This window comes from Marmota monax, unplaced genomic scaffold (genome assembly GCF_021218885.2).
Source record: "Marmota monax isolate L192 unplaced genomic scaffold, Marmota_monax_Labrador192_F-V1.1 WCK01_AAM20220418_F8-fsc00113, whole genome shotgun sequence".
Taxonomy (NCBI): domain Eukaryota; kingdom Metazoa; phylum Chordata; class Mammalia; order Rodentia; family Sciuridae; genus Marmota; species Marmota monax.
This window is the reverse complement of record NW_026694479.1, coordinates 1,862,198-1,889,517: the sequence shown is the minus strand read 5'-3', so window position 1 is coordinate 1,889,517 and position 27,320 is coordinate 1,862,198. Positions and strand designations below refer to the sequence as shown.

General features: G+C 37.4%; 1 protein-coding gene across 3 annotated transcripts in view; it reads left to right on the top strand.

Moving 5' to 3' along the window:
- Wwc2 (WW and C2 domain containing 2) overlaps positions 1 to 27,320 on the top strand; it is a 213,503-nt gene that overhangs the window by 126,829 nt on the left and 59,354 nt on the right. For all 3 annotated transcript variants that reach the window (XM_046419052.2, XM_058571191.1, XM_058571192.1), the window contains 10 exons: positions 494 to 573; positions 5,312 to 5,441; positions 8,811 to 8,957; positions 9,992 to 10,065; positions 13,487 to 13,729; positions 19,754 to 19,843; positions 20,879 to 21,498; positions 24,931 to 25,060; positions 26,032 to 26,112; positions 26,212 to 26,298. In XM_046419052.2, coding sequence (XP_046275008.1) covers positions 494 to 573; positions 5,312 to 5,441; positions 8,811 to 8,957; positions 9,992 to 10,065; positions 13,487 to 13,729; positions 19,754 to 19,843; positions 20,879 to 21,498; positions 24,931 to 25,060; positions 26,032 to 26,112; positions 26,212 to 26,298 — 1,682 coding nt within the window. The remainder of the gene's footprint in view (positions 1 to 493; positions 574 to 5,311; positions 5,442 to 8,810; positions 8,958 to 9,991; positions 10,066 to 13,486; positions 13,730 to 19,753; positions 19,844 to 20,878; positions 21,499 to 24,930; positions 25,061 to 26,031; positions 26,113 to 26,211; positions 26,299 to 27,320) is intronic.

The following is a 27,320-nucleotide window of genomic DNA, read 5'->3' as shown; positions in this document are numbered from 1 at the left end:
AAAGGTAGTGTTTGAACTAAATTTGATGTGGCAAGATGGAGTCAGCCATTAGAAGCCTGAGGCAGAGCCTTCTAGGCAGAGAGGATGGCACCCACAGGAGCACTGCTGGGGACGTTTGAGAAGCAGAGTGGCCAGTGGTTCCCAAGTATAGGGAATGAAGGAAATGAAGGGAAGGGAATGCTAAAAGTTGGAGATCTTGTTGCTTAAAGTTCTGAGTCTGTCACTTATTGGCTCTGTACCACAAATCAAAGACCATTATAATGCCTAGCGCATTGGAATGTTGCTTATTGATAATGACAGTGAAGCAGTAATTCTATACATCATTGACAATTCCTTCCATAGAATTTATGTGCAGGAAAAACTGGGAAAGTGAATGTTACTTAAAATAATGACCCTGTGTTTAATAGTTTACTAATTTATTATCTTTAAAAATAAATGTGCTATGTTGCTAATTATTTGTGAACATGAATATTTACATGGATTTCTCACAAAGGTAAAAAAGCTGAAGAGAGAACTCTCACAAATGAAGCAAGAACTGCTCTATAAAGAACAAGGCTTTGAAACATTGCAACAGTGAGTATAAAAAATACTGAAATTGACTTTACAATAATTCAAACTCCCTAACTAATACAAAGAAAATAGAAGTAGAGATTACTTAAAGAGATTTCTCAAGGAAACAAAGTAAAATGCTCAGAGCTCTGTACCAGAAATACAAAAAAACCGATCAACTAACAACAAAAAACTTGGGAAAAATCTATACACTTTGAAAACGTCTGAAGTTTTTATTAATCATTGGAAATACAAAAAACCAAAGTGAAACTTAACTTTGTCTCCTGGACCCCTGCCAGCCTCCAAGATAAGAAAATAAGCACGGAAAGTACCTTTTAATATTCTGTACTAGAGACTAAACTGGGTGGGCCCTACTTGATTCCCTCTGAGCCTGCAGCTGCCCTGACTGCTCTTGGAGGCATCTCCATTCCTCTCTGTCAGTCCCACAGATGACCTAGAGTCTAACCCTAATTGGTAGCAAGGGAGCAAGAACAAGTTAGGTTTCTTCAAAGAGCTCAAAGTTGCTCATTTCCTGCTTCCTTCTGTCCTTTCCATTTCAATTCTGAAATCTGATGGGCCTTCAGAACAGTTTTAGAATGGGTCAGATTAAAAGAAAATGTTGATAGGAAGGATAGCAAGTTCTAGAAATCCCCACCCCATTACCAGGCACGCCTGAGGTGGTCTGTCTTCCCTCTGCCCCATCCCAGCAGTCTCTCATGAAAGGAAAAATACCTGAAAGACATTGAGCTACTTTCCATGTCTCCCCTGCATGGCACAGGTTTGATGCCACCAGTTGTGGTACCATAGTTCTAGGTATTTTCCTGGTCAAGCTCATGTTCCAGCAGGTTTCATGTTCTTCCAGACATCTCCTTCAGCAGAACCTTGGGAATGCAAAGCTGCTGTCAGGAGCCATCTCTGTGGAAAGTACTCACCTCTGTTCCTTTTGACTGAATTCCTATTCTGCTTTCTGCTTTTAGGAAATTTGGGACAGTCCAGGACAGCAAGGCATTACCCTCATCAAAGATCACATGTGTTACTAGCCAGACAAACACACGCTGATTGTTCTATATGTTTGGCGAGTTGTATCTTGGGATGCCCCATCACTACTCTTGGTCACCAGCTGGGCACATGACTTTAGTTTGAGAATTAGGTTTTATGGCTTTTGTTGCCCACTTGCCTCATAAAGTCATGATACTGGTATTCATTCAGATGCTTCTGTTCTAGTGTTTCTCAGACCTGATTGCATATTAGAATAATTTGGGGAGCTCTTAAGAAATACTTGTTTTTACCTCCACCCCAGGAATACTTTGTGAGATCTCAAAATATGAGTGGTTCTCTAGGATAGCCATGTTCTAGGGACCTCTGTTGGCTGCAGAGCTCCCCTAAAAACCCAGAAGATCTAGAATGACATAAATGTGTTATCTAGTAGTTGTGTATCAACATAAAGCAGGACTTTGTGGTACAGTGAGAAAACAAACTTTGAAGAATGCCACAAAATGTTTAGGTATATGTTAAACATTTTTAGGACATGAAATTATAACTCACATCACCACTCAGGATTAAAGGTTAGCCAAACTTGCTGTTTTTGTTATATTGATGTGACAATGCTGTATTGTTTCAAAGCAGTTTGCTTGCAAGCAATTTTTATAGGAATCTAAGGCATGTTTAAGAATCTGTCAATAACATTCCACAAGAAAACAATAGACATTTGTTGTAGAAAATCAGGCATTCTTTGGAATGATTCTAATCCCTTGAACCAAGAGCAGAAAGATATGATATCTAACATCAGAGACCTCTTCTGTTGATGTTAACTATAGACATAATAAAGCTGTTTTCATTCAAATATTAACCATTATACTACTAAAACATTGAATGATAATTGTTTGAACTGAGGCTTAACTTTTTAAGAAACCACATTCCTGATTCTTAGAAAGGGACTTTTTTTGTGTGACTGTGACAGAAGATACATTTCAGGAAAAGATTTTCATTTTAGGCTTTTGTAATTTTTCACTTATTCACAATAAATGGAATATTTTTGCTAAATTTGGAATTAGAATGTAAACTTGAGCTTTCATTTTATTTGTAACAATAGTTTTATGCTGGGTGAATAAGTATTTGTTTTATTCTGCATGTTACTTATTCATTTTGTAGCCTCAAATTTGACTTAGGCAATGTAGCTTATGTGTAGAAAGATACCAGGAAGATGCATATATTTTGCTATCTACAGTGTGCATTCAGAATTCAAAAATGGGAAGTGATGAAGCACTCAGCAAGCAAAAAGCATATATAGATTCTATAACAATTTGCCTCTGAGAGTATATTCATTTTCCAGAAAAGGCTTGGAAAGGAAACTCTCTTCTGTCGCAGAAAAGACTCAGATATAGAGTAAAAATTAGTTTTACATACAAACCAATGCTTAAAAAAAAAAAGGTTCTTCTCAAATTAAGAACAAAAGAGCATAGCATTTTGTGTTAAGATCCAGCAAAGGGCTAGGGGTGTAGCTTAGTGGTAGAGTACTTGCCTAACTTGTATAAGATCATGGATTTAGCCCCCAGCACTGCAAAAGGAAAGGAAGAGGGGAAAAATAAAAAGGCCAACAAGCCATGCTCATATTTATTTTACTTTATAGTCAGGTCAAAGAAAGAAAAGGTGGAAAATGAAAAGTAGAGGAGAAAAAAAAGAAAAGCATGGAAATAAAGGGACATTTGAAGTAAAATAGAGAGGTTCAAAGGAGACAAAAGAAAGGGAGAGGAAGACCAACGGCTCCATTGGGGATGCCAAATGAAATAGCTTATTCTTCACGTTTACCAATCTGGAGCAGTTAGACAACCAAGAAATTTTCATCTTTTTAAGTATCTCAGAAATTTAAATTAGCACTCTGAACTAGTTCTGCTTTTATTCCTAAACTATAGTTTATTTCTACAAACAGCTAACCTGCTTTTATTTTCAAATGATGAAATTTATTTCTCAAATATATTACCATTATATTTGAATGATTTATATAAGTAGGAAGAAATTACTTGGGCTTTGGAAATTCACCTTGATAGTTTCAGATAACGTATTTCTAGCTTTTTCATGAAATCTCAAAAGTTTCTGGGTTTTGTTTATTTTTAGTTTAAAAAGTACTATGCTTGAAATTTTATTTTATTTAATATCTTTTGCCTCATCTAAGTTGATGGACATTATTATACTTAGAGGAGCCAAAAATTTCACTGATACACCCCAACCCGAGTAAATGGAATTAACTAATATTTAAAATACTTTACCGTTCTCATAAATATTCTAGATGTAATAATCATAAGAGCCTCAAGCTAGTGTTTGTCCTTTCAGGATAGCTGCCCTACAAGCTAAGTGTTTATTCAGTTTAGGGGCTAATTTACACAAATTTTCTGGTTTCAGTTTCTTCATTTGGTATGTGTGACAAGGGTATTTCTAGGGTCCCTTCCCATCCTAAACACCTTGTGTGAATTTGTGTGTTAAATTCTGTAACTTCATTTATTGTATTTTATTATGAAATGACTTCATGATCAAGTTTATTTTATTAGATTTTTAAAGACTTCAATTGCTTGTTCAGTATCATAAAATATTTACTAAAATAGGAGTTAGAGAAATATGCTATCTATAAACTGCTTTTGTTTGAATAAACTTTGTTTGGCAGAGTAATTAAGATGAGGTTTTTTTTTTTTTCAGATTATACCGTTCACATTGAAAGTACATATTAATGATGAAATATTCTAAACCAAATGAGCCCAGAATCCATTTTCTCTGATTTAGTAGGTGCTGTTTTTCTGGAGAGTCCATGAGTAAATCCAAGAGCATGTTTTTGAGAACATGTATAGTAGACCTGATGGCTGATGGGGTAAAGGCATAGACCCACAAATAAAACTCAAGTTGTATTTTTAACAAATCCAGGACGGCATTGTAGCTGGGGCAGAACCAGAAGGATGGTCATAAAGAGAATGTTCAACTATTCTTGATGAGAACTGGGTACTTTGGTTGTGCCCTTCAAACACAAAAAAATTAGGTTACATGAAATCCTCTAGCCCAGGATGATGATCATGTAGGCTGTAAGACACTTGGTGGTAAGCAGATCTGCAGGCATAACAAATTAGCTCATTAAAGAGCTGTTTATTCAATATGAGTTGACAAATGAACATATCTACCCTTCTGTCTTATTCCTAAATTTGAATTCATTCAGCAAAGCAAACAGTTTTTGGTAAAAATAGAATAGATACTTTTTATGTAAATCCAAATATTGTAGGATACTCACTAGTATAAATAAGTATTTATTAAAGGCCTTCCACACTGCTGACACTGTGCTAGGTTTCATATAGATATTATGGTATGTAATTTAGGTGGCTATTTATTGGTGTTTCTTTCTTCTGCTGTGACGCATACCTCTGTCCTTTACCCTCAGGGTGGAGATCAGGATCAGTGTTTGATGAGGATAGGGTTTAGCTAGCAGTTGGATCATCCAAACAGACTGCAAATAAAAACACATGCATTGTTTGAGCCCCCAAATACTTAGAAATGGACTAGATATGAGGTGGGGGATGGGAGAAATCTTAATTGAACACGATTAAAAGGAATGGAAGAGACACAATCAACTTGAAAAGATGGTTCTATTGTATCAGAGTCCTGAAGTAAAATTGCTAGCCAACCAAGATCATCCAAAACTGGCTCCTACTGTTCATTTAACATGTACCATGTCATTTGAATTTTTTCTTTTCTTTGTATTCCTTTTCCCCCTCCCTTTTAACAGAATCGATAAAAAAATGTCTGGAGGCCAAAGTGGGTATGAACTTAGTGAAGCCAAAGCCATTCTAACTGAACTGAAATCTATCAGAAAGGCAATTAGCTCAGGAGAAAAAGAAAAACAAGATCTGATGCAGGTATGTTATACCAATTTAAGTCAATCTGTACCTTCTGAGTAATTCAGCAAGGCAGAGTCTGGATGACCATCCATCACCTCCATCCCATTTGTACTGAATGGGGGCCCTGTGGGAGGTTTTGCAGATCTGAGGCAGCCTAGTTGCTGTGGAGGAAAACAGGTTGTTTCTAAACTACTTATATGCTTAATTGAAGTCAGGTCCTGAATATCCTTTGAGACAGTGGGTAGTGGAACCCAGAGCTCATTTAAGAAAATTAGCACCCTGAAACAAAATTTCATGTGAGACCCAAATGAGCAAAATTCTCTGAACCAATGATCCTTAGTCGGGATACATAGGGTATGTCACCTGTCATGCCTTTTGAGGTGGGGCTGTGTGAGTAGCTTAGAATAACTTCTTTTCAACCCAGGATTTGGTGGGGGATATTGTCCCATCTAGGGGATACCAATATAGTTACCCTAGGAAAGCTGCTATTAGTAGAAAATCCTCTTGTTGTTTCTGTATAGTTGAAAACTCATTGTGTAGAAAAAAGAAAACAGTCATTCAGTGATCAATATTCTAAGTGCTTACTAGGTATGGTCAAGTTTTTCTCTAAGGATTTCTCTCTTCCTCCTCTTCTTTTCCCTCCATCCCATAATTATCACAAACACTAAGAACTTTTGGAGTTCTTCACCTAGCCAAGAAAGAATTTAGTCTGTGTCTTTCGAAAAATGTTAAGAGTCAGTGGTGGTACTTGCATTCTTTACAGAGCCTCTCTATTTAAATACTACAGTCTACATCATTTTGGTTTTTAAAGTGTTAGTGGAATATATATAAATATTCTTGGATCCCTATGATTTTGCATTTCAGGAATTTTGAAATAACTTGCAAGAGATCTAATAAAAAAGATAATGGTGATAATGACAAATACTTAAAAATACTGTATATTTTATATATATATATATATATATATATATATATATATATATATATATATATATATATCCTGTATACCCTTCTAATTGCCTTGCGTGTAAATAATTCACTTAATCTTTACAACAACTCCTGAAGATATTATTATCCTCAGCTTATAGACAAGGAAATTGGAGCACAGAAAAATGAAATAAGTTATTTAAAGTCATATAACTGGTAAGTAGCAGGACTGGAGTTCTGAGCAGTATTGCCCAGAATATGTGATTTCAAAACACATATAATATACAAGACTTGACTTGTTTATATTTTGTTTTTGTTCCATAATTATGCTACTGATTAAATCAGTAGCTTTGGAAATATGTACCGTGGTTCCTTTTTTAAAAAGAAGTTAATGGAGCTTGAAGAAATTTACATTGGAACCTTATAACTGAACAATTTTAGGTCATCTTTGAATTTTTTTTCTGTCAACTTTGGATTCATAGACCAGATTAAATAAAAGAATTAAATTCTTTCAATTGCTAAAGAATATAAAATAATTCATTAGTAGATACAGAGATCAACAATAGAGCTGAAAAGGATATTAGATATCTTCTGTGACTTTCAAATTCTGTGAGTACAGTAAGAAATATGTTTTACATCAAAACCTAATGACATACAAGGGAGTGTACCTATCGCTACAGACATGTTCACACTTAAGACAAATTTCACAGAAATATGCCTGCTCTTAGTACTGGTGATGTACTCTGACTTTATTTTCTATTATCTTTTGTTTTGACTAAAAAACATTAGTCACACCCTAGTGATTGTGACTATGTTGATTGAGTGTATTGTTATTACAGATAAGATTGAAAAACACTAATGTTTTCAGTTTACAGATGGAAAAATAGGAAAGATTTGCCCAAGATGGACAGTTTCTTTGTTCTTTTCTCTAATGTATTATTTGATGGGTCCATGTAAGTTCTATTCCTCTTAAATATATGTTTTATATAAATATCCCTTGGAAAGCAAATTGAAAAAGTTAAGAACCAGATCTCCAATATTTCTGTCCTTATGAAAATTTTTATATCAGGATTAAATGCTGGCTCTTAAAGTTGATAATAGTGGTTTTAACCATTTTTATTAGTATTGCTGTAGGTTTTTAGAAAAGCAGATTAAATAATATTTTTCTTTTTAGTACTTTTACTTGTATATATCCTCCCTCTAAAGTAAACCCAGTATGTTAGAACTGAATGAGCACCAATAGCAGGCACATTCACTTTTGGTTATTCACTTTAGTAAACCAACCTTTACCACCATGGACAGTGTCATGAGTGGACACATAGATGGACTCAGCTTAGGGCTGGGCCACTCCTTAGCAACTTTGAGGCCTCAGTTTTCTAATTTCTAACATTAATGTAAGCTGAATAATCTCTTGAGTCCTTTCCAGATGTAAAATGACATAATTGTAGAAGTCTTCTAAGACAGAAGTTATCTTAATATATCTAAAATGAAAGATTGTATTGTAAATATTTTGTTTCCATGATTTCTGTTACTTAGAGTGAGTGATTCTGTATAAGTTTGTTTACTATTGCTGTAAGCAACTGGGTACTTTATAAGGAAAAAAGACTTATTTAGCTCACAGTTTCGAGCTGAAAATCCAAGATTATATGGCCCCATCAGGTAAAGGCCTCATTGCAGGAGGACCTCATGTCAGGAAGAAGAGATCATCTGACAAGATCAGGAATCAGATTCAGGGAGCAGACATTATCCTTTTACAATCCATCCTTTTGGGGACTAACAAGGGTACCTCAAGAACTATATTAATCTCTTATGATGGGGCTGGGGTTGTGGCTTAGCAATAGAGCACTTGCCTAGCCAAATGCAAGGTGCTGGGTTTGATTCTCAGTATCACATAAAATAAAGGTATTATGTCCAACTACAACTAAAAAACAACAACAACAAACATTTAAATAAATAGATGATACTCCCAGTGACTAAATACTTTGCACTGGCCCCACCTCTTAAAGGTTTCTCTGCTTCTGAACATTGTCCCACTGAGGCCCAAGCTTCTAGTATATGAGCTTTTGCGGGGCACACTGAAACCATATCCAAATGATAGCAAGTTCCTATTGAAATTAAGACTTCTAAATAAAGTTTAAGCATAGAAATGCATTTGTTAGATGTAGAGATACTATTATTCACAGGAAAATGCTGTCATAGGAAAAGTAAGACAATCTGTTTGGTATCTGTTCACATATTTCCAAAGTGGTGTGTGTGTGTGTGTGTGTGTGTGTGTGTGTGTACACAAAATTATATTTTAATCTTATTTTTAAAATAATAAAAAGCGGTTAAAGGACCGAAAATAAAGTAATTTTTTTTCTTTCCACTGACATTAGCTCTCTCCATTTAATTTTACCTGGTAAGAAAGGGTTGCCTTCTTACATGTTAAGCTTTATGAAATACTTTGTGTTTCTTGGACAGAGTCTTGCTAAGCTGCAGGAGCGGTTTCATTTGGATCAGAACATTGGCAGATCTGAGCCAGATTTGAGATCAAGTCCTATGAATTCTCATTTATCTCTCTCCAGACAGACCCTTGATGCCGGGTCACAAACAAGCATTTCTGGAGATGTAAGTTATCCGTGTCGTTGGTTGTCCCAGTATCATTCTTGATGGACCTTAATAACAAGTATAGATGGTGAATTGGAGCAGGAGCTAGACATGTGGTTTACATTCCAACTGAGTACATTCAGCATTTCATTCTTCTAAGATTGGTTTTAAAAATTGCTGTCTTTTCTCTCAAGGTGTCAAGCATATCAAGATTTGCTCATATGAGTAGCTTTGTTCAAACTTTTTCAGACTATATTTCTTTAGTGACACTGTTGAAAGCCTAGAGATACATGAAAATTGAACTTTTTCCTAGTAAATTTGGAGACTTGAAAATTTAGGTCATTTCAAATGAACATTAAGGTCAATGAAAAATAGAACTATATACCTTGAAAACTTGTTTTTATAAATTGGAAGTTGATTACCTTAAAGTATTTAATATATGATTTATAGCTGACTTTGGAAATGTTTAATGTGGCTTGAATATTATTATATTATTAACTACTTTGCATTTTCACTTTTAGAATGCCATTAATAGGTATTTACTTTTCTATAAATTGCCAGTTATTTTTGTATTCCCTTATACTTCTTTAAAGTATGTGCTATGAAAGTTAAATAAGTAGATATCAACAGCAGGACTTAACCCGTTTAAAAATTAATTTTTGAGGTTATTTAGTTTGTATTTTTTATAGTTGAAAGCTAAATGATGGAAATTTTGGCTCATAAAGGAAAAGAAATCAGTTCCAGTTCATAAATTTTATTGACTCATATACTTTCATAAACTCTTAAGATACCAGACACATTTACCTGACATTTTTGTCTTGAATTTAATGTGTGGAGAAAGTGAATGTGAAAGTCTTTGAAAAACAAACAGGCTTGAATTGAAAGAAATGTTTGCCCCTACTGAGAATATAAAGTAAGTACCTTTTTAAACTGGTGCTTTCCCATTTTGGTACCATTTTCTGGAGCTTTTCAATTATTTGTACTTCCTAAGAACAAAAGCAGTTTTCTTCATTCATTAGCAGAGTTAATTGACTTTTTTCTTTTTGTTTTACTAGATTGGAGTGAGAAGTAGATCGAATTTAGCTGAAAAGGTCAGGCTAAGCCTACAGTATGAAGAAGCCAAAAGAAGGTAAGGACGGGGAGCAAATTTTTTTTATGGTTGATGGGCCCAAACATCATTTTCTTTTCCAGAATTAACCTTTAATCTTTACTCCTATGGTGACATCTGCTGGGTACTCCCCACATACTCTTGCCAGGGTTATATCCTTAGTTATTAGCGTCTTAAGGGTTGCTTTCCCTCTCCTCTCTCTCCTCCCTTTCCCCCTTCCCTCATAGGTGAAGAATAAGGAGAATTAATGAAAAGTGTGGGAGTAAAATTGTCCCCTTCTCTTCTGGAAAAAGAAGCTTTGAACTTCTTTAAGACTTTGGATTGAAAGTGAAAGTTTGGCTCCTGGGTTGGAAACATGATACAGTGGCTTAGGCACAATATTTGACAGATGCTGAGGAGATCTGAGGTGGACACCTTTGAGCATGGTCCTCTGCTTTGAAGGGAAACCTTACTGCTAATGTCATTGAAGGTGCTGAGGTGTTTGTTCCAGCTGATTTATGTCAGAGAGAAGGAGGAGATACTCTTATTTCTCTCCTCTACCTTATAAACTCTTAATAACTCCTGTGCTTTCTTTTTCTTACTTTTGTGACTCTTCTGGGGTGAGATGCAGAGGAGACCTCACTGTCCTTATCTAGTAGAGAGTCAAATGTTTAAAAAATATAGCATACCTTATTTGTTTGGAGGGAGATCATACTGAGTTGATTTCATATTTTCCTTTTAAGAGCTTAAAAATGCTATTGGCTTATTATTTAGGAGACATTGGGAAAAGCTGCATTGTTACCATGCAGGAGACAAAGTAATTCATCATGTTCCTTCCATGAGCATGAAAAACTCCACTGAGAACCTGCTAGGGTATCATGGTTTCCTACCATGAGGAAAACCCATCTGATATTGAAGTATGCCCACAATTACTGATGATGATGAAAATTTTAAAGTAATTAACCATAGTTCTTACAGGTTATCTGGATTTAAATAGGTAAAATAAGTGCAACATTTAGTTTACTGCCTGTAACCTGTGTTTCTGATATCACTTGGTTTGTCAGTTTCCTGAAAAGAAACCTAAGCTTCATTCTCCAATTATTAACCATGGGAGCTTGAGCAAATCACCAAGTCCTTCTGAATAGCAGTTTACTTAGCTAACGTTAATGCCTTTAAATTTTCCTCAGTAAAGTTTAAATGTCTTGAAGGTAAGAAAAAATGTTATACTTTATTACCTCCTTCTCAGGGTCTAGACTAGGGCCTTGGCATCAGTAAGCATTCGGAAAAGCTGATTTGCAGTTGGGGCCTATGGTGGATGCTGCCATGATCCTCTTGCTGTGTGTAGGTCAGCCCTTTAGCCAGCAGAACTCTTTGGTTCTGATGTGAACAAAGCCCAGAAAGTGTGTCTGGTTTTCTGAAGGAGAATGGCTATAACTCAAAACTAATCTTGGAGAACAAGTCCTTATCTCCCCGTGGGTTCTTACAGGCTTGACTCTGCTTCCTTTGGATCAGCTTGGGCTATTTTTTTTTACTGTGACTGCTAATAGTTAATTCCATCTGGAGCTTACACAGCACTTCTCTTCCTAGGTGCTCCTGGAAGTCTTCTTCATATTCCATTCCCCAGATTTGGTACATACTTTCTAAAATAAAATGGGAGATCTCCCTAATGTCTGATCACGTTATAAATAGGAACCTTTCTTTACTCCCTCACATTGTTGCTCCCAGCTCAATTGGTTAATTCAGTCACACCAAACCTTAAGACATTGGTTCTTTACCATTTGGTTGCATTGCTGTACTATTTGGGGGTTTGTTTTAAAGTTACTAGTGGTGTTGATGAGAATGTATCTCTCAAGCGTTTATGCATATGTTGAAAATGCATTTTCCTCCTCAATTCTGAATAAGTAAAGAGATGGGTTATTTTTTCTCTGAAACCTGTTTTTCTCCTGCAGCCTTTGTTTTATGTGCTTAATGAAGCTAATAACATCATGCTTATTTAGCATTTTGATGGTTAATTTTCTAGTACGTTGAGACAGTTTATGGTTTTGTGATTAAAGCTGAAGAATAGCTGATGGTACATCTATCATAAGTGCAGACGGTGGGTGAAATCAGAAGTACACTACTTCTGCAGTGGCAGTCTCAGAATGCAATTTTATTTCTAACTAAAACAAGAAACTTATGGCACAAAGATGTGGATTTATTTTCATCTTTGTTCTTGATTATGTTTTTTTGTTATTTTTTTTTTCATTCCTTTTACAATTTTTTGCATTGAAAAAGGAAAAAATCTCCCTTTTCTGTTTTCCATATTCTGGTGTGAATGTCTGAAGCAATCATCCAACCTTTTTTTTTTTTTTAATAGTCACAGATTCCTTGTGCAAACCTCAGTTGTATTCATAGTTTACCTGGATCTTAGGCTTTGGGGGCAGAAGAGCCATGTTGCTATTCATCTTGTAAAAAGTCCTGATTGTCTTCACAGTGCTGCAGAGCAAATATTCAATTCAGGTTGTCAAGACATTCATATTGAAAATGAATTGTTAACTTCATCATTAATTGGGGAGCTCTGGGCACAGTGAACTTTGAAATTACTCAGTTTGTTTTTGGTGCTTTTTGTTCTCTCCCCGCATTCCTGTTTCCCTCACTTCAGCACCTTTTGACACTCCAGTGGTGCCACACCAGCTTCCTGTGCTGGTGACGGTCCACTGTGTACTCCTGAACAGCCAAATAAATGTACAGAGGAACTTAAATCCAATGCAGTAGTGGATATAAGGTGCTGGTGCAGTGCTTGCTCAATAAGTGGTACATACACCAGTCAGAGCCCTACGGAGAGGAGACTTCACAGCAGGAAGCTTAAGGAGAATGTGGGCCTACTCCCTTAACCTTGGGGGGAGACTTGATGGAACTGACTTTGTTCTAAAATGAGTCGGCCAAACTACTGTTCTCTTTTCTCCACACTTTCCCTGACCTCCTTATACCCTAGTCTTCGCCAACCTGTTCTGGAGATTACCATTTTACTGGAAAAGATGCTATAGACAGTATTGCTACCCAGAGGAGCAAAAGTCTACAAAAATGGCATTTGGGGCATCATTGCAGTGCCAACCTCAGTTTTGTTTTGTTTTTAAAGAGAAGCCTCCAGGTTCCTCTCCTGTCACACCACACACACACACAAATATCAGGGCAGCCTGCCCTTGGCCCCCAGAGTACTTTCCTTTTGAAGTGTCTGTGTACTTGTCTTTCATGCTGTTGTCAGATAGGGAGATGTGCTCACTCACATTATAAAGATGGGGGATGAAGCAGAGGACAGCTGAGTGTGAAGTCAGGCCTAAGCCTGGAGTACAGAACTGCTGCCTGCTTTCTGGTAAGCTCCAGTTGGGAAGGTCTGGATGGCAGTTCCACCCCAGACTTAGCTGGTTGTGTTTGCCTTTCTCAGGAGTCCTAAACATGTGCATGTTTCTTCTCTTTATTTTAGTATGGCCAACTTAAAAATTGAACTGTCAAAGTTGGACAGTGAGGCTTGGCCAGGGATGCTAGATATTGAGAAGGAGAAGTTGATGCTGATTAATGAAAAAGAAGAACTTTTGAAGGAACTGCAGTTCGTCACTCCGCAAAAACGCACACAAGATGAATTGGAACATCTGGAAGCTGAAAGGCAGAGACTAGAGGAAGAGCTGCTGTCCGTGCGGGGTGCACCGAGCCGGGCTCTGGCTGAGAGGTGTGTTTTCCTACTGAGAAGAGAGCAACTACAACGTGGCTGAATCTTAACTGATGACATTTTCCCTGGGTTTGGAAATCTCAGTTTTATCTGTTCTTATTGGACAGAGAATGGTACAATAGAACTTTCTTTCTGTAGAGCGATAAAGCACACCAACCTAATGCCCCTCAGCATCCATTACTCTACATCTGTTAGGACTGAAAATGCCTGTGACTGATGTTGAATAACTAAGGAATGTTGACATAAAACCATGAATATAGTCCATCACTGACTGAGTCTGATAATGGTAGCTGTAAACTATTGCACTCTGATAAGAAAGATGATCTAGATTGTTACAGTGACTGAAGCTTCCTATTCTAGGTTTTATTACTTGTAAGAATGCAAAATTTTATTGCCTTTAATTTCACAAGGAAAAGAAGAGACAATTTACTCCCTTTGGTATCCTAATAGTTTACAAAATGTTGCTTGGATTTTGCTTGTAAGTTGAAACCCTCCTCTGAAACAGCTGAAATATAAAGGAAAATATTCTAAGAAGTTTTCTAATATTTCTATGGGAAAGTGTGAGTTGATTATTTAATCTAAAAACTCAGTTCTATTAATAGTAGTAAGTGAGAGAACCTATGTGTATCAGTTTGATATGAACACATCTGTGTCAGAGCCCTATGTCTGGCCTTGCTGGCTGCTGTGGTGGGACCCCTGTTTCAGAATAGACTGTGTAACCTTTCAAAACCACTGTATATGCATCCTTTAGGCCACCAAGTAAGGAGCAGTGCCTCACAATGACAGGAATGACATTCACATTGGTATTATCTCAAGTTATCTGCATATAAGTTTAAAATACACAGCCATAATCCAATTTCTTTTCTTTTTCTCCACATCCATACTGGGAATTGAACCCATGGTACTCTACCACTCAGCTACATATCCAGCCCTTTTTATTTTGTATTTTGAGACAAGGTCTCGCTAAGTTGCCCAGGCTGTCCCCGAACTTGTGATCCTCCTGCCTCAGCCTCCTGAGTTGCTGGGATTACAGATATGCACCACTGCACCTGGTGGCAGCAGCAGCTCTTCTTCTCCCCCCCCCCCCCCGTCCTCTGTCTCCTCCTCCTCCCTCCTTCTTCCTCTGCCAGTCCAAGTTTAACTGTTCAGGAGATTTGACTTTTGTGGATTAAAATGTTGATCAAGGTAATATGTGGCTATAGCATTTTAGCTTTAGGGTTCATGGACAAGTATCAAGAGGAAAAACTAATGCAGACTGTATTCTTTTACTCACTTAAATAATTCTCCTTATTGCCCCCATTTCCCTTCTTTTCTTCCTTGCTTGCTCTGACTTGTATCTTGTGGGGCTGACTGACAGTGAGATCAGTCTAAGGTAGGTATTGAGGAAGGCTGGCTAGATTAGGATCAATCTGACAAAGACCAACAGAAACAAAGAGTAATGATGAGAAGGCAAGGCTGAATTAAATTGTTTTTACTGAATTACCCTTGTCTATATATTAGTATACCTTAAATTTCCAATATAAAAGTTTAATAGTCTTCAGTAAATACAATGAAATTAGTAGCTTTTGTGTGGTCCTTGTGAAAGCACCAGTGATATTTGGTGTATTATGCAATACTTAATAAATGTTGTCTACAATCATTCCTCCCTATCCATGGAGGATTAGTTTCAGGTGTCCTTCCCCCATGCCAAAATGTGTGCTTACTCAAGTCCCTCATAGAAAATGGTATAGTATTTGCTTATCATCTATGCACATCTGCCCATATACTTTGAATCATTTCTAGGTTACTTATAGTACGTAATACAACACAAACGCTATGTAAATAGTTGTTATACCATATTGTTTTAGGAATAAAATAGACAAAAATAATCTGTACCTGTTTAGTACAAATGCAGGTTTTTTTTCCCCCCTCTGAATACTTTTGGTCAGCTATTGGTTGAATCTGAATATGGAACTTAGGGACATGGAGAGCTGAATCTTACAGGGCTAATGTGCAGTGTCCATCCTGGCTGTTTGTAGTAGATGAATCTGGGAAGGTTCTACAGGTTTGTACTAAAAGGAAGAGAAACACATGTGCTTATTTGTTTTAATCAGTATTTACAGGTGTGGTATCTGGCTTGTCTTTTTTATTAGGGAGAGACAAAAATGGTTAGTGAAGTAACATTGAAGATATGTTTTTTCCCTTGGTACCAAAACTTTTACTTTCATACTTGTGTTTGCACACACATAATGACTATCCAAATTCCAGTAGCAGCAATGGCTAGAATTAGAATTCATCAAGTGGAGAATGTATAAAATACTTCTATAAAATAATAATCTATTTAGTCTTATCCAGCCTTGGGCTTTTGTCTAATGGGGCATAAGCAGTATGTATAGTCCTACCAATCTATGATACCTACATAGACTTGTCTCCCATGTTTGCTTGTTAGCGGGAAAGAAAATGGATACATTTCACATTGGTAATATGTTGACTTTTTGAGTCATTTGTAAGTCAAGTAGTTCAGTATTCCAAATAAGTGAATACTAATTTCCTTTCTAGTGTCTGTGGCCAAAGGCAAATACCATAATTATGTTTCAGTAAAAGGTTGAGGGACTCTTTCTTGCTTATTTGATCAACTTAAAATTTTCTCACAGCCACTGTTGGTTGTTCAAGGCTCAGTGTTGCACATGTACCAAAAAACAGGATGTTGCAGTGAGCTCTGAGTCCTTTATTTCTCAAATAGACACAGTATAGTAGGGGTCTTGGGTCTTCTTCTTCTTGTTCATTGTTTTACTTTATTCCTTCATACTCTGCCACTTTTTCTTATACTTTACCCTTTTTTTTATTTGCTTCTTCCTACCACATGTATTTATTTCTTCTCTGCTTTTTGCCGCTGTTGAACCGAAAACTGGGACCTAATAAGGCAAAAGAATACCTTTGCAAGCAGTGTATTTCTTCAGATACTAATGGGAAATAAAATTCTATTTTACTCTGTAAAATTTAGTTTCATCATAGAACAAATTATGCTCCTCCAGTACTAAATCACTGAATTTCTTCTTGGTACCTTCACAACTACCAATGAAAGCTACTTGCTGCAATGACCCAAATTTTCCTATTTTCTATTTATGTTGTGGGTCCTTCATTATTTCAGCAGTGACCTCAGGCAAGATTCTGAGTCATTAATGGGTTGTAGACTATGAAGGAGCTAAACTCACATGAATTTTCAGACATTGTGACCTTAGGGTTTCCTATGGCCTGTTCTTGCCCCTACTCTACAGCAGTGTCACCTACTCAATCTTTCAACAGTGACTGAGCTCTCCACCTAGTGGTGGTAATTTCATTAGGAAAAGTGAGAGCTGCTCTTTTGAGAAGTTGCTTTCAAAAGAAAGAACGAGGTCTTTCTGTACATGGCTTTCTATTTTCACAATACAGTTATTGACATTATTTAAACTCTGATTTTCTATAGTTAATAAGAAAAGTCCTAACATTGCTCCTTATTTTCTCACAAATTTTGGGGGCTTCGCCTTATAATTGCCAAGATGTCTTAATCATTTCCTAATTATTTGAATGTTTTTATCAATGCTTCTGAAAAATTTTTAAAGCAAGTAAAGGGCATGGGTACCACTTATTTTCAATGGAAAAGGAACTGCTTTTTTTTCTGTGGAAATGAAATGTTCCCTACGTGGAAAGTTCTGAGTTTAGGAGAGACCTGGTGGAGTCTCTGTCTCAAGGCACTAAGACAGAAGGAGGGTGTGAAGACCCTGTACTTTGCAAAGGTCAGTGGAAAGGAGAGTGTGGAACTGCAGGGCCAAGGGGAAAATCTCTTAGGGGCCAGGGTAAAAAGACCCTTTCTCACGTAGGAAAAGGCAGATTTGGAGAAAAATTTGGGGACATGGATATTCTCTTTAGAAGGCAGTTGCCAGCTATTCAGAGGAAGTTAAGGAAGTCATCTCCTATGAAAGACACCTGAAATCTGAGGAAGACTTCTGGCTGCCATCAGGAGAGTCTTTTGGTATTTATATCAGAGGCAGAGACAGCTGCCCCACTAGAAGGTTTCTCTGACTCTTGTCAGTGCCTTCATTATGCTAATGCCAGTAAAGAGCCTAGGTAGGAAAGAGAGAAAGAGCTCTGTCTGCCTTTTAGGAAGTTAGTATTATATTAGGGAACATTCAAATATGAACACAGAAGGTGTGTATCAGTAATTCAGAGTCAAACTAAAAGACCTAGGAGAGCAGTTCCTAGATATGACCTAGAAGAGGGCAGAGGACGGGCCATCTCTGGTGAATAGGAAAGAAAAAGCTTTGTATTTTAAACTTTAGGATGAATCAGACATTTCAGGATTAAATTCTAATGTGATGCTGACGTGTTCCTTAAAATAGGAAAAGCCTCATTTTGATAAAAGTAATAGTTTTAAAACTTCAAAGTTTCTCTTACTTCTGAAGACATGGAGTTTAGAAATGTTTGGGGCTTTCTCCAGATCTTTGTGTACCTTCTAATTCAGTTAATCTTCTTGGTGTTAATTTTTTTTCCTTGTTGAGCTATTATTTATATTTGTGAGATTAAAAAAATAAAGACTATCTTATTTTTTAAAATGAACTTATGAAAGCTGTGAATTAAGAATTTATCACGCCTTGAAGTATTAAATAAAATGGCAAGAATTACTTTTTTATTTTAACATGTAATGAAATTGTGTTATTGGCACATCAAAGGGATAGATACCTATAAATAAAATATGAATATATTTTCTTACTATCCAAGACATACATAATATTTCAAAGAGGCTGGAAATGAGGGAAATTTTCTTTTTCTCCAAACAAAAATAGCTAATTTTTATATCACCACCTTGCAGGGCATGCTGAGGCTTTGAACAAGTCTGATTTGTTTTTATCATCTGTAGAACACTTTGACATACATTACTACATTTGATCCCTTTAACTGCCTTATCAGGTAGACACAGGAGGATTATAATCACCATTTTACAGATGAGAAAGGTGAGACCCTTGATTCAATGACTAGCCAAAGGATCCAACCCTAGTAAGCAGCAAATCCAGGCTGGGAACCACAGTGTGTGTTTTTCTGATTCTCATTTTGTAGCTCACTTGTCTGCACTGAACTGGTTTATTTCTAAGACGATATCTAAAAACCCTCAGATAACACAGACTTTACTTGTGCAGTTCTCAGTTGCATAAGACCCAGGGTACTTAATATGTCTTTAAAAAGTGAGTTATTTTTCAAGATACAATTCTGTAATATTCTAATTAAAAAAAATACTTTTGCAGTTGGATGTGAACAATATTTTGTGATAATATGGTACAGATGATGAGATATGATGTCACTAGGAAAGGAAGTCACTTTGAGGTCTTCTTGCTTTTAAGCAGCCCAAATTAGTCCACACAGCAAAAGAGACTAATTTCTTTCTTAATTGTTAAACAATTCTCATCAAATTAAGACTAGAATTTTCATCATCAAATATAATTTTGGAACAATCCTTGCTAAAATCAGTATTTAGGATGGCTTTTTATAATTCTCTATTATTTTTACTGACAAATGTGTTAGTAATGTGAAGCCAAATTATAGACTTGTGTAAGGATTTTGTAGCATATCTATGTATATGTGTATATATAATTATTTTCCTCCTCACTGTTCTTCCCCAACTCATAGGGCTATATTATTTACCCACTTAAGAAAATTTTACACTTTTTTCTCAGTAGCATTGGCAATTGGGCATAAATCTCCCCTGTCCTCAGCAACTTAGCAAGGCTGTAAGCAATTTAGCAAGACAGTATCTCAAAATAAAAATTAAAAAGGCCTGGGGATGTGCTCAGTGGTTAAGCACCCTAGGTTCAATCCCCAGTACAAAGAAAAGAAAAAAATGTCCCCCATCATCTAGTGTGGCTGTGCACAGCATCCTTTTTTTTCTCTGTCAAGTTCATTCAGATTTCCCCCTCTTGATAGGTAATATTTGTGTAATAAGAAACTTTGTTTTTTTTTTCACATTCATCATAATCATTTGAAGATCAATTAATTTTTATAATTTTTTTCTAGATTGAAATTGGAAGAGAGAAGAAAAGAACTGCTACAGAAACTTGAAGAAACTACTAAATTAACTACTTACTTGCATTCACAACTTAAAAGGTAAGCCCATTAGATCCTCAAAGGGAAATTTTTTCCCTATCTTTCAGACACATTCTGGTTCATCTTTGGTTAGTTTATACTTTATTTTAAGCTATTTAAAAGTAAGTAGGTACATGAGTAAAATTAATGTGTGAGTGACCAAATTTAAAGTTATAGATTTTTTTTTCATGACTCCCAAGGTCATATTTGGCATACATTTGAAATATGTTGTAGGAAGAAGATTTTAGCCCTCAATGAAAACTTCGGAAAATGGAACATTTCTCCTATTATCTCATCTTTTAAAAAATGAGGGTAGGAGAGATTTACCTTAAAATTGCCATAGATTTTCTTATATTGGTTAGAAAAATACTCACTTTTATATTCACCCACAGAAAATGGGAAAGGCAAATGAACCCAGGGGCTTGCTTTTTTTTTAAACCACTAAGCATCATCACTAGCCCTTTTTATTTTTTATTTTGTGAAATGGTCTTACTACATTGTGTAGGACCTCACTGTGTTGCTGGGGCTTGCTTCAAACTTGTGATCCTCCTGCCTCAGTCTCCCAAAACCATTGGGATTACAGGAGTGTGCCACCAAGCCTAGCCCAGAGACCTTATGTGTAAGCACTCAAGTTTTATAAGCTTGCCTTTTTTTCTCTAAAAATAAGGTTTAAAAAACCTAACAACATAGCCATATTAATACTTTGTCCTGGTCATCCCTGCACCCCCCTTATATTTTAATTATAGGATTGCTTCTGTATAGCTATGCAAGGAGAATTCCAAGAAACTCTTTGGCATATTTTTTAACTTTTATAAAATGAGGATAATTTTTTCTAAGATAGAATTGTTGCTTAAAGAGTATTTGGAGAGCAAGTTAGAAATTATTAGTGAATAATCAGGGAAATGCTATGATGGCATATCCCTTGGCCCTGGTCATATATTCCATTCTTTGGCACCACCTGTTTCCTTCCAGTTTGGGATCTGAAGTCACCAGTAGGGGTTATGATTGGTTTTTCCACATAGTGACAGATTTTACAGTGTGCTTTTCTTCTTTTAGCCTCTCTGCCAGCACGTTGTCCATGTCATCTGGGAGCAGCCTGGGTTCCTTGGCATCCAGTCGGGGCTCGCTGAACACCTCCAGCAGAGGGTCTCTCAACTCCCTCAGTTCCAGTGAGCTCTACTTCAGCAGTCAGGGTGATCAGATAGATGTGGATTATCAGTATAAACTGGACTTCCTTCTCCAAGAGAAGAGTGGTTACATTCCTTCCGGACCTATCACTACCATCCATGAAAATGAGGTGGCCAAGTCCCCCAGTCAGCCTGGCCCAAGTGGACTCTGTGGGGTGGCAGCTGCAGCAGCTGGCCACACTCCCACCCTGACTGAGGCCCCCAAGTCTGTGACATCCCTATCTTCAAGGTCCTCCCTTTCTTCCTTGTCGCCTCCTGGCTCTCCTTTGGTCTTGGAAGGCACTTTTCCCATGTCTTCTCATGACTCCTCTCTTCATCAGTTCACTGCTGACTTTGAAGACTGTGAATTGAGTAGCCATTTTGAAGACATTAGCCTTGGTGAAAATCCCATACTGCTCGATTCAGATTCAGTAGGAGCATCCCAGTCTCTTTTAGAGGACAAAGACCTTAATGACTGTGCTGGGGAGCCATTATATGAAGGAACTACAGGTAAATGGAAACCTTTGTTTTTTATGCATTCCCTCTAAAGGATTTTAAGGGCATTGGGTTGGAAGGTTACTTTTTCCACATAGACAAATGGTATAGTCTCCCCTTTTTTCTCCTAAATATTTATTTCAGCTTTATTTAGGAAGGAACCTTTATTTATATACCCAGACATTTTCTTTGTCAAACTGTCTTCTCTATTTAATAGATTTAATCATTAAGTACTTGTTTTGTGGTCCAGAGACCCTCTATGTGTGGTACCTGGCTAGACCTTATTTTGTAAACATACTTTATGCTTCTAAACAGATGCCAGTTCTAAAATACTAAGGCAAAGAAGAGGGCTTTCTTCTAAATTTTGGCGTAAAACAGATTAAAATCAAGTCAATTAGCATACAAGCTAATTAGTACAAAGGTTCACTGTTTAGATTGCTCAGGGAATTCTATATAAATACAATTTTATTTTATGCCAGACTCTCCCTTTCTGCCAAAAGTTAATTTGAAGAAGTAGTCTCCAGTATATGGTATTACCCTGCCATCTTCTGGCTGCTGTGACAGTTGCAGCCCGAGGAAGAGGCTGTAAGAAGTAGACTCCTGCCTGTGTGTTCAAAGAGACCAACGAGAAGAATCTCATTTTATTGATTGTTTTGCTCTATGTGACAGAAATATTTAATATGTTAGGTACAGTTAGTGCCATTGTTGGCACATGATCTCTAGTGTGATCCAAAAAGGATAATCTGTTCTAGAGCCAGCTTGAGGCAAAATGGGAAATCAAAGCTCTGGTCCTTCTCTATGGGCATCCTGGTCAGACTGACCTGAGTTGCTGTGCCCCACCACACAGAAGAGGACAGGCCTCTAAACCAACTGCTTTCGTGCTGTTTTGAGAAGCATTTTTATTTATGTATATGGTCCTGGGAGTTCTGAGTACTAATTGATTGGATAGTTCACATGTTTAAAGACTAGATTGAAATGCTGTGTCCTGCCAGCAGCCTGGGCAGAGGTGGAACATTCTTGTGGTTTGTGTGCCTCCTCTTAGAGAAACATCAGACAAGTAACATTATAGAAATAATCAGCCACAAAGGAAAACAAGCACAGGCGTGATGTGTACATAGTGGCTCCACAAAAGCAGAAAGCCACCATGGGCCTCGCCCTGCCTCTGTGAAGGTGTACAGTGGATGGCGGGTTGCGTTCTGTCCCATGCCTTTACTCACACTTTGAATTTATTTCCGTGAGCATGTTACCTTGTCTCTCAGGTCTGTTTCTCGTCTGCAAAGTCGGGATGATACGGTTATACTTGTAGCACTGAAGAAGATTAATGCCATGATGTGTGGAAAACATCCTAGCACGTCTTATAATTGTGTGATAGTGATAAGTAACAGTGCCCACCAAACCAGTTCCTACCACGTGTCATTGCAAGTTAAGGGAGGAAGAAAGAATGGGGAAAGAGTAGAGAGCCAGCATTCTGTACCATTCTTCTTGCTTTAGACTTTCAGGATCTTACATGTCTTGAGCATCTCAAGCTTCTTTGTCCTTCATGTATTTGGAGTATTCTCTAGTGACCACTTATCATCATCTCATCAAGTGGAAGGCCCTGTATGTGGAGTTGAATGCTGGAAAAGAGGAAGGCTTGGGAAAAATTCCCCAAAGATTGTTACCCACCTAGTGATCTCAAGGTCCCAGGCACCAGTCCTGGAAGCATCTGCTTGGCTGGTGTCTTGCTCTTGGCCCTTATGTCTGCAACTGTGACTATCAGTGGGCTTGTGGCTGGCAATGGGTGTCTGTGATAATTTTTAAATTTTTTAAATGTTGAAAAATGTTGTTAAAAAGTCATCATAGGGCCGGGTACAGTGGCTCATGCCTGTAATCCCAGTGGCTTGGGAGGCTGAATCAGGAGGATCGCAATTAAAAGCCAGCCTCAGAAAAGTGAGGTGCTAAGCAATTTAGTGAGACCCTACCTGTAAATGAAATACAAAAATAGGCCTGGGGATGTGACTTAGTGGTCAAGTGCCCCTGAGTTCAATCCCTGGTACCACCCCTGCCCACTCCCACCCCCCTGCCCAAAGTCACCATAGGGTAAGGATATAGCTCAGTGGCAGAGTGCTTGCCAGCATGTGCAAGGCCCTAGTTTTGATCCCCAGAACCATTAAAAAAAAAAGTCACCCTGAAAAAAACTACACCCAGGACCTTTGCAGATAACATTCAGTTTCATGTCTGAAAACAACTAAAAGAATATGTATAAGTGTAAAGACTAATTCTCTTGAGGTCATCAGTGCTTGGTCTATTCAGAGGACATCTACTCTTCCCTTGAGGGAGGGTGACTCCTTGAAAGGGACACTGATTATTTCCTATGCTCTGGAGTTTTATGCAGGTGAAGTCAAGTCCCTTTTATGTAAACTTTGCTCCCCAGCACCAATCCCTGCTGGATGACAGAAACCAAGTTGGAATAACTATGAAGTCTTTCCACAGTCAGTCTCTGTCATTGTCAAAGTCAATTTCAGGCTGCTGTGGTTATTCCTGGGGGTAATCAATAAATCATGTCATCACCTTCACCCCTCACAAAGGGGGGTGGGCGGAGAGAAGGCACTTCATCATCAAGGAAAGAGCATTCCCACTGCCAGAAATAAAAGGGGAAATGCAGCAATCAATCCTGTAATCTGAAGCCTTAAAACTTAAACATCTTAACAAGATGTAAAGTCACGACTCAGAAGGGGGCCGAAATGCATACCAATACAGATCCACTGGCTTGCTCACTCGAGGATGAAAGAACTCTGCAGGCTTGCAGCTTATTACAGTACAGAACACAGCTTTAAATGAATGTTCCTTGCTCACTGCAGGACGCTGCTGTATGAATATGAGTTAGAGATAAAAGTTAAGTGGTAGTTGGTGCTGAAGATTCAGTAGCACAAAAAGTTTTTTAGTGGTATTAGCTGGTGAGGAATTCCTATAAGTCAAAGATGTCTTCTCCTTAATTTCTGTTAGAATAGTACCATAGGAGACAGAGAATATGGCATGTGTAGAGGAGAGAGCAAAGAGGTAGAAACGTTTCTTTCCACTGAGTAGTCAGAAGCTCTCTAAATAGAAATATCTCCCAATACTTGAGGGAGGCACAGAGCTTTTTATCCTAAGCATATTATAATTGTGAATGCTTGAAGAAAGAGGTTGGAGAGTCAGAATATGTGCATCCCTTGCCTTAAAATATTTTAGGAAAACAAAAGACCATATTCATTTCCAAATAACAACTGAAGGAACTGGTATTGCAGAAATCTTACGAGTCACAGTGCTTTGACTTGTCCACATCTGTTGATTTGAAGAGTAACATCCTTGACTCTCAGAAGGATATTGTATGTTGGCTTTATCATGCTCAAACTTCGTGTGTATTTTATATTTGATTTTTCCTAATAAGAAATCCTAATTTTCTAATAAGAAATTTCCCCTCCTTAGATGTGGAAAAATCATTACCAAAAAGAAGAGTAATTCACTTGCCTGGGGAGAAAACTGCTTGTGTGTCGGCTGCCGTGTCTGATGAGTCTGTGGCTGGAGACAGTGGGGTCTACGAAGCCTCCATGAAACAGTAAGGACCCCGCAGGCGTGTTTTCTGGCTTCTCCACGTCTCCTCTGTAGCAGAGCCTGTGTTTTCCAAAGTGCAAATATGCTGCCACTATTAGTGCACCCTTCAGAGTAGTAAAGAAATAGTGTGCCGGCCAGGCCTGGTGGCGCATACCTGTAATCCCTGTGGCTCAGGAGGCTGAGGCAGGAGGATTACAAGTTTGAGACCAACCCTAGCAACTTAACAAGGCCCTAAGGACTTAGTAAGACCCTGTCTCAAAATAAAACATAAAAAGGAGACTGGGGTTGTTTCTCAGTGGTAAAAGAAATAGTGTACCTGAAAATTCCCAATGTATCAGAAATATCCCTTCAGCCTCGGAAATGATAAGCAGATTAGTGTACTTATACGTACTTGACCTTCTATAAGACCTAAAAAGTTTATTTTAGTAGGAATGTTAGAGTAATTCACATGTCAAATGCCTGTTTGACATGTGAAGCTTGTGTGAATTTCTGGAAACCTGGGATTTTTATGGGGGGTATGGTGTAGCTAGTAGGGCTCAGAAAAGTGAGATGTCAGCACATCTGTTCCCTAAGTTCCCAGGCAGACTCTTCTTGAAGAGGCCAAGAAAGCTTGGGGCTGGGGATGTGGCTCAAGCGGTAGCGCGCTTGCCTAGCATGCGTGCGGCCCGGGTTCGATCCTCAGCACCACATACCAACAAAAATGTTGTGTCCACTGAGAACTAAAATAATAAATATTTAAAAAAATTCTCTCTCTCTCTCTCTCTCAAAAAAAAAAAATTTTTTTTAAAAAAACCATGCTAGAGCATGTAAAAAAAAAAAAAAAAAAAAGAAAGAAAGCTTCTGAAACAGTAAGCTGGGATCAGTTCTCCTGGGGAGTTATCACTGTTTGGTTTTCATTCAAAATAATTGAGTGGCAAACAGCAACCATAACAATCGACCTCCTCCAATAATTGACTGCTCACCTCCCATCCTTAGGCCTAGTGAAATCGAAGATGTTCCATTCAGTGAAGAGGATGTTGCCACTGTGGAGACAGCCCAGGTGCAGATAGGACTCAGGTAAAACTGTGTACACAGGGGAAGGGCAGTTCTAGAAGTCTATGCAAGGACTGGTGGTCTGCGGTTACTCTTTATTTCATTCAGCTTCTCTTTCGACAGATATGATGCAAAAAGTTCAAGTTTCATGGTGATTATAGCACAACTACGAAATCTTCATGCCTTCTTGATACCTCATACTTCGAAGGTGTAAGTAAAGTCAGTGAAAAACAAACTGAGAAGCTTAAGAATTTCTACATTTTGATCATTTTACATTGTAATCAATCAGTTCATCAAAATGAAGATATGGAAAAGACATAGCAAGACTGGTCATGTCTAAATCAACAGTAGACAAATGTGAAGAGAAAAGGAAAATGTGAGAAAAGCAAATGGAGTTTTAGTCTTTATTCAACCAATTCCTCATTGAGAATAGAAATCAATATATTTTCTTTTTTGAGCAGAAATCCTGTGTTATTTGTGTTGGGGCATGTTGTTTGAAATATAATTAAAAATTTTATTATTGTCTAATAGTTATTACTGTTGGTTTGAAGGAATTTTCTGATCTTTTACGTGAAAATTTAGTGATTAAATTTTATTATCCTAGTACAACATTGCCCCTCACATATTTATCAAGCTGTATCATCCAACATTCACTTCATTTTTATTTCACATTCTTTTTTTTCAAATATATATTTCTTTAGTTGTAGTTGCACATAATACCTTTATTTATATGTGGTTCTGAGGATCGAACTCGGGGCCTCACACGTGCTAGGCGAGTGTTCTACCACTGAGCCCCAGCCCTTCACATTTCGTTTTTTTATCATCCAACATTCACTTCCCTCTGACCAACAATTTCTTAAAGTTATTTCATCAAACTAAGAATCTTAACAAAGTGATGGCATAATGTTGTCTAGCCCACTACTTTGGGACTGTTTTCTAACAGGTTTTTCTGGCAGTCTCTACCACCATTCACACTTTTATAGAGTCATAGTCTCAGTGACTCTCTTAAGGGCTCTCTGATTTAGAATACAGAGCATGTATGTCCACCTTACCTTTAAACTTCTTGTAGGAGGTGACTCTTAGTATCCAACAAGGCAGTACAAGGGCTTGGACAAAACAAAAAAGGCTATTGGAGAAAATTTTTAAAAAGATTATACCCAGCCAATGAATGTTTTCCTTAATAATAGCATATATTCCTTAATGAGCAGGATTTTTAACAGAGTAAGAGTTCT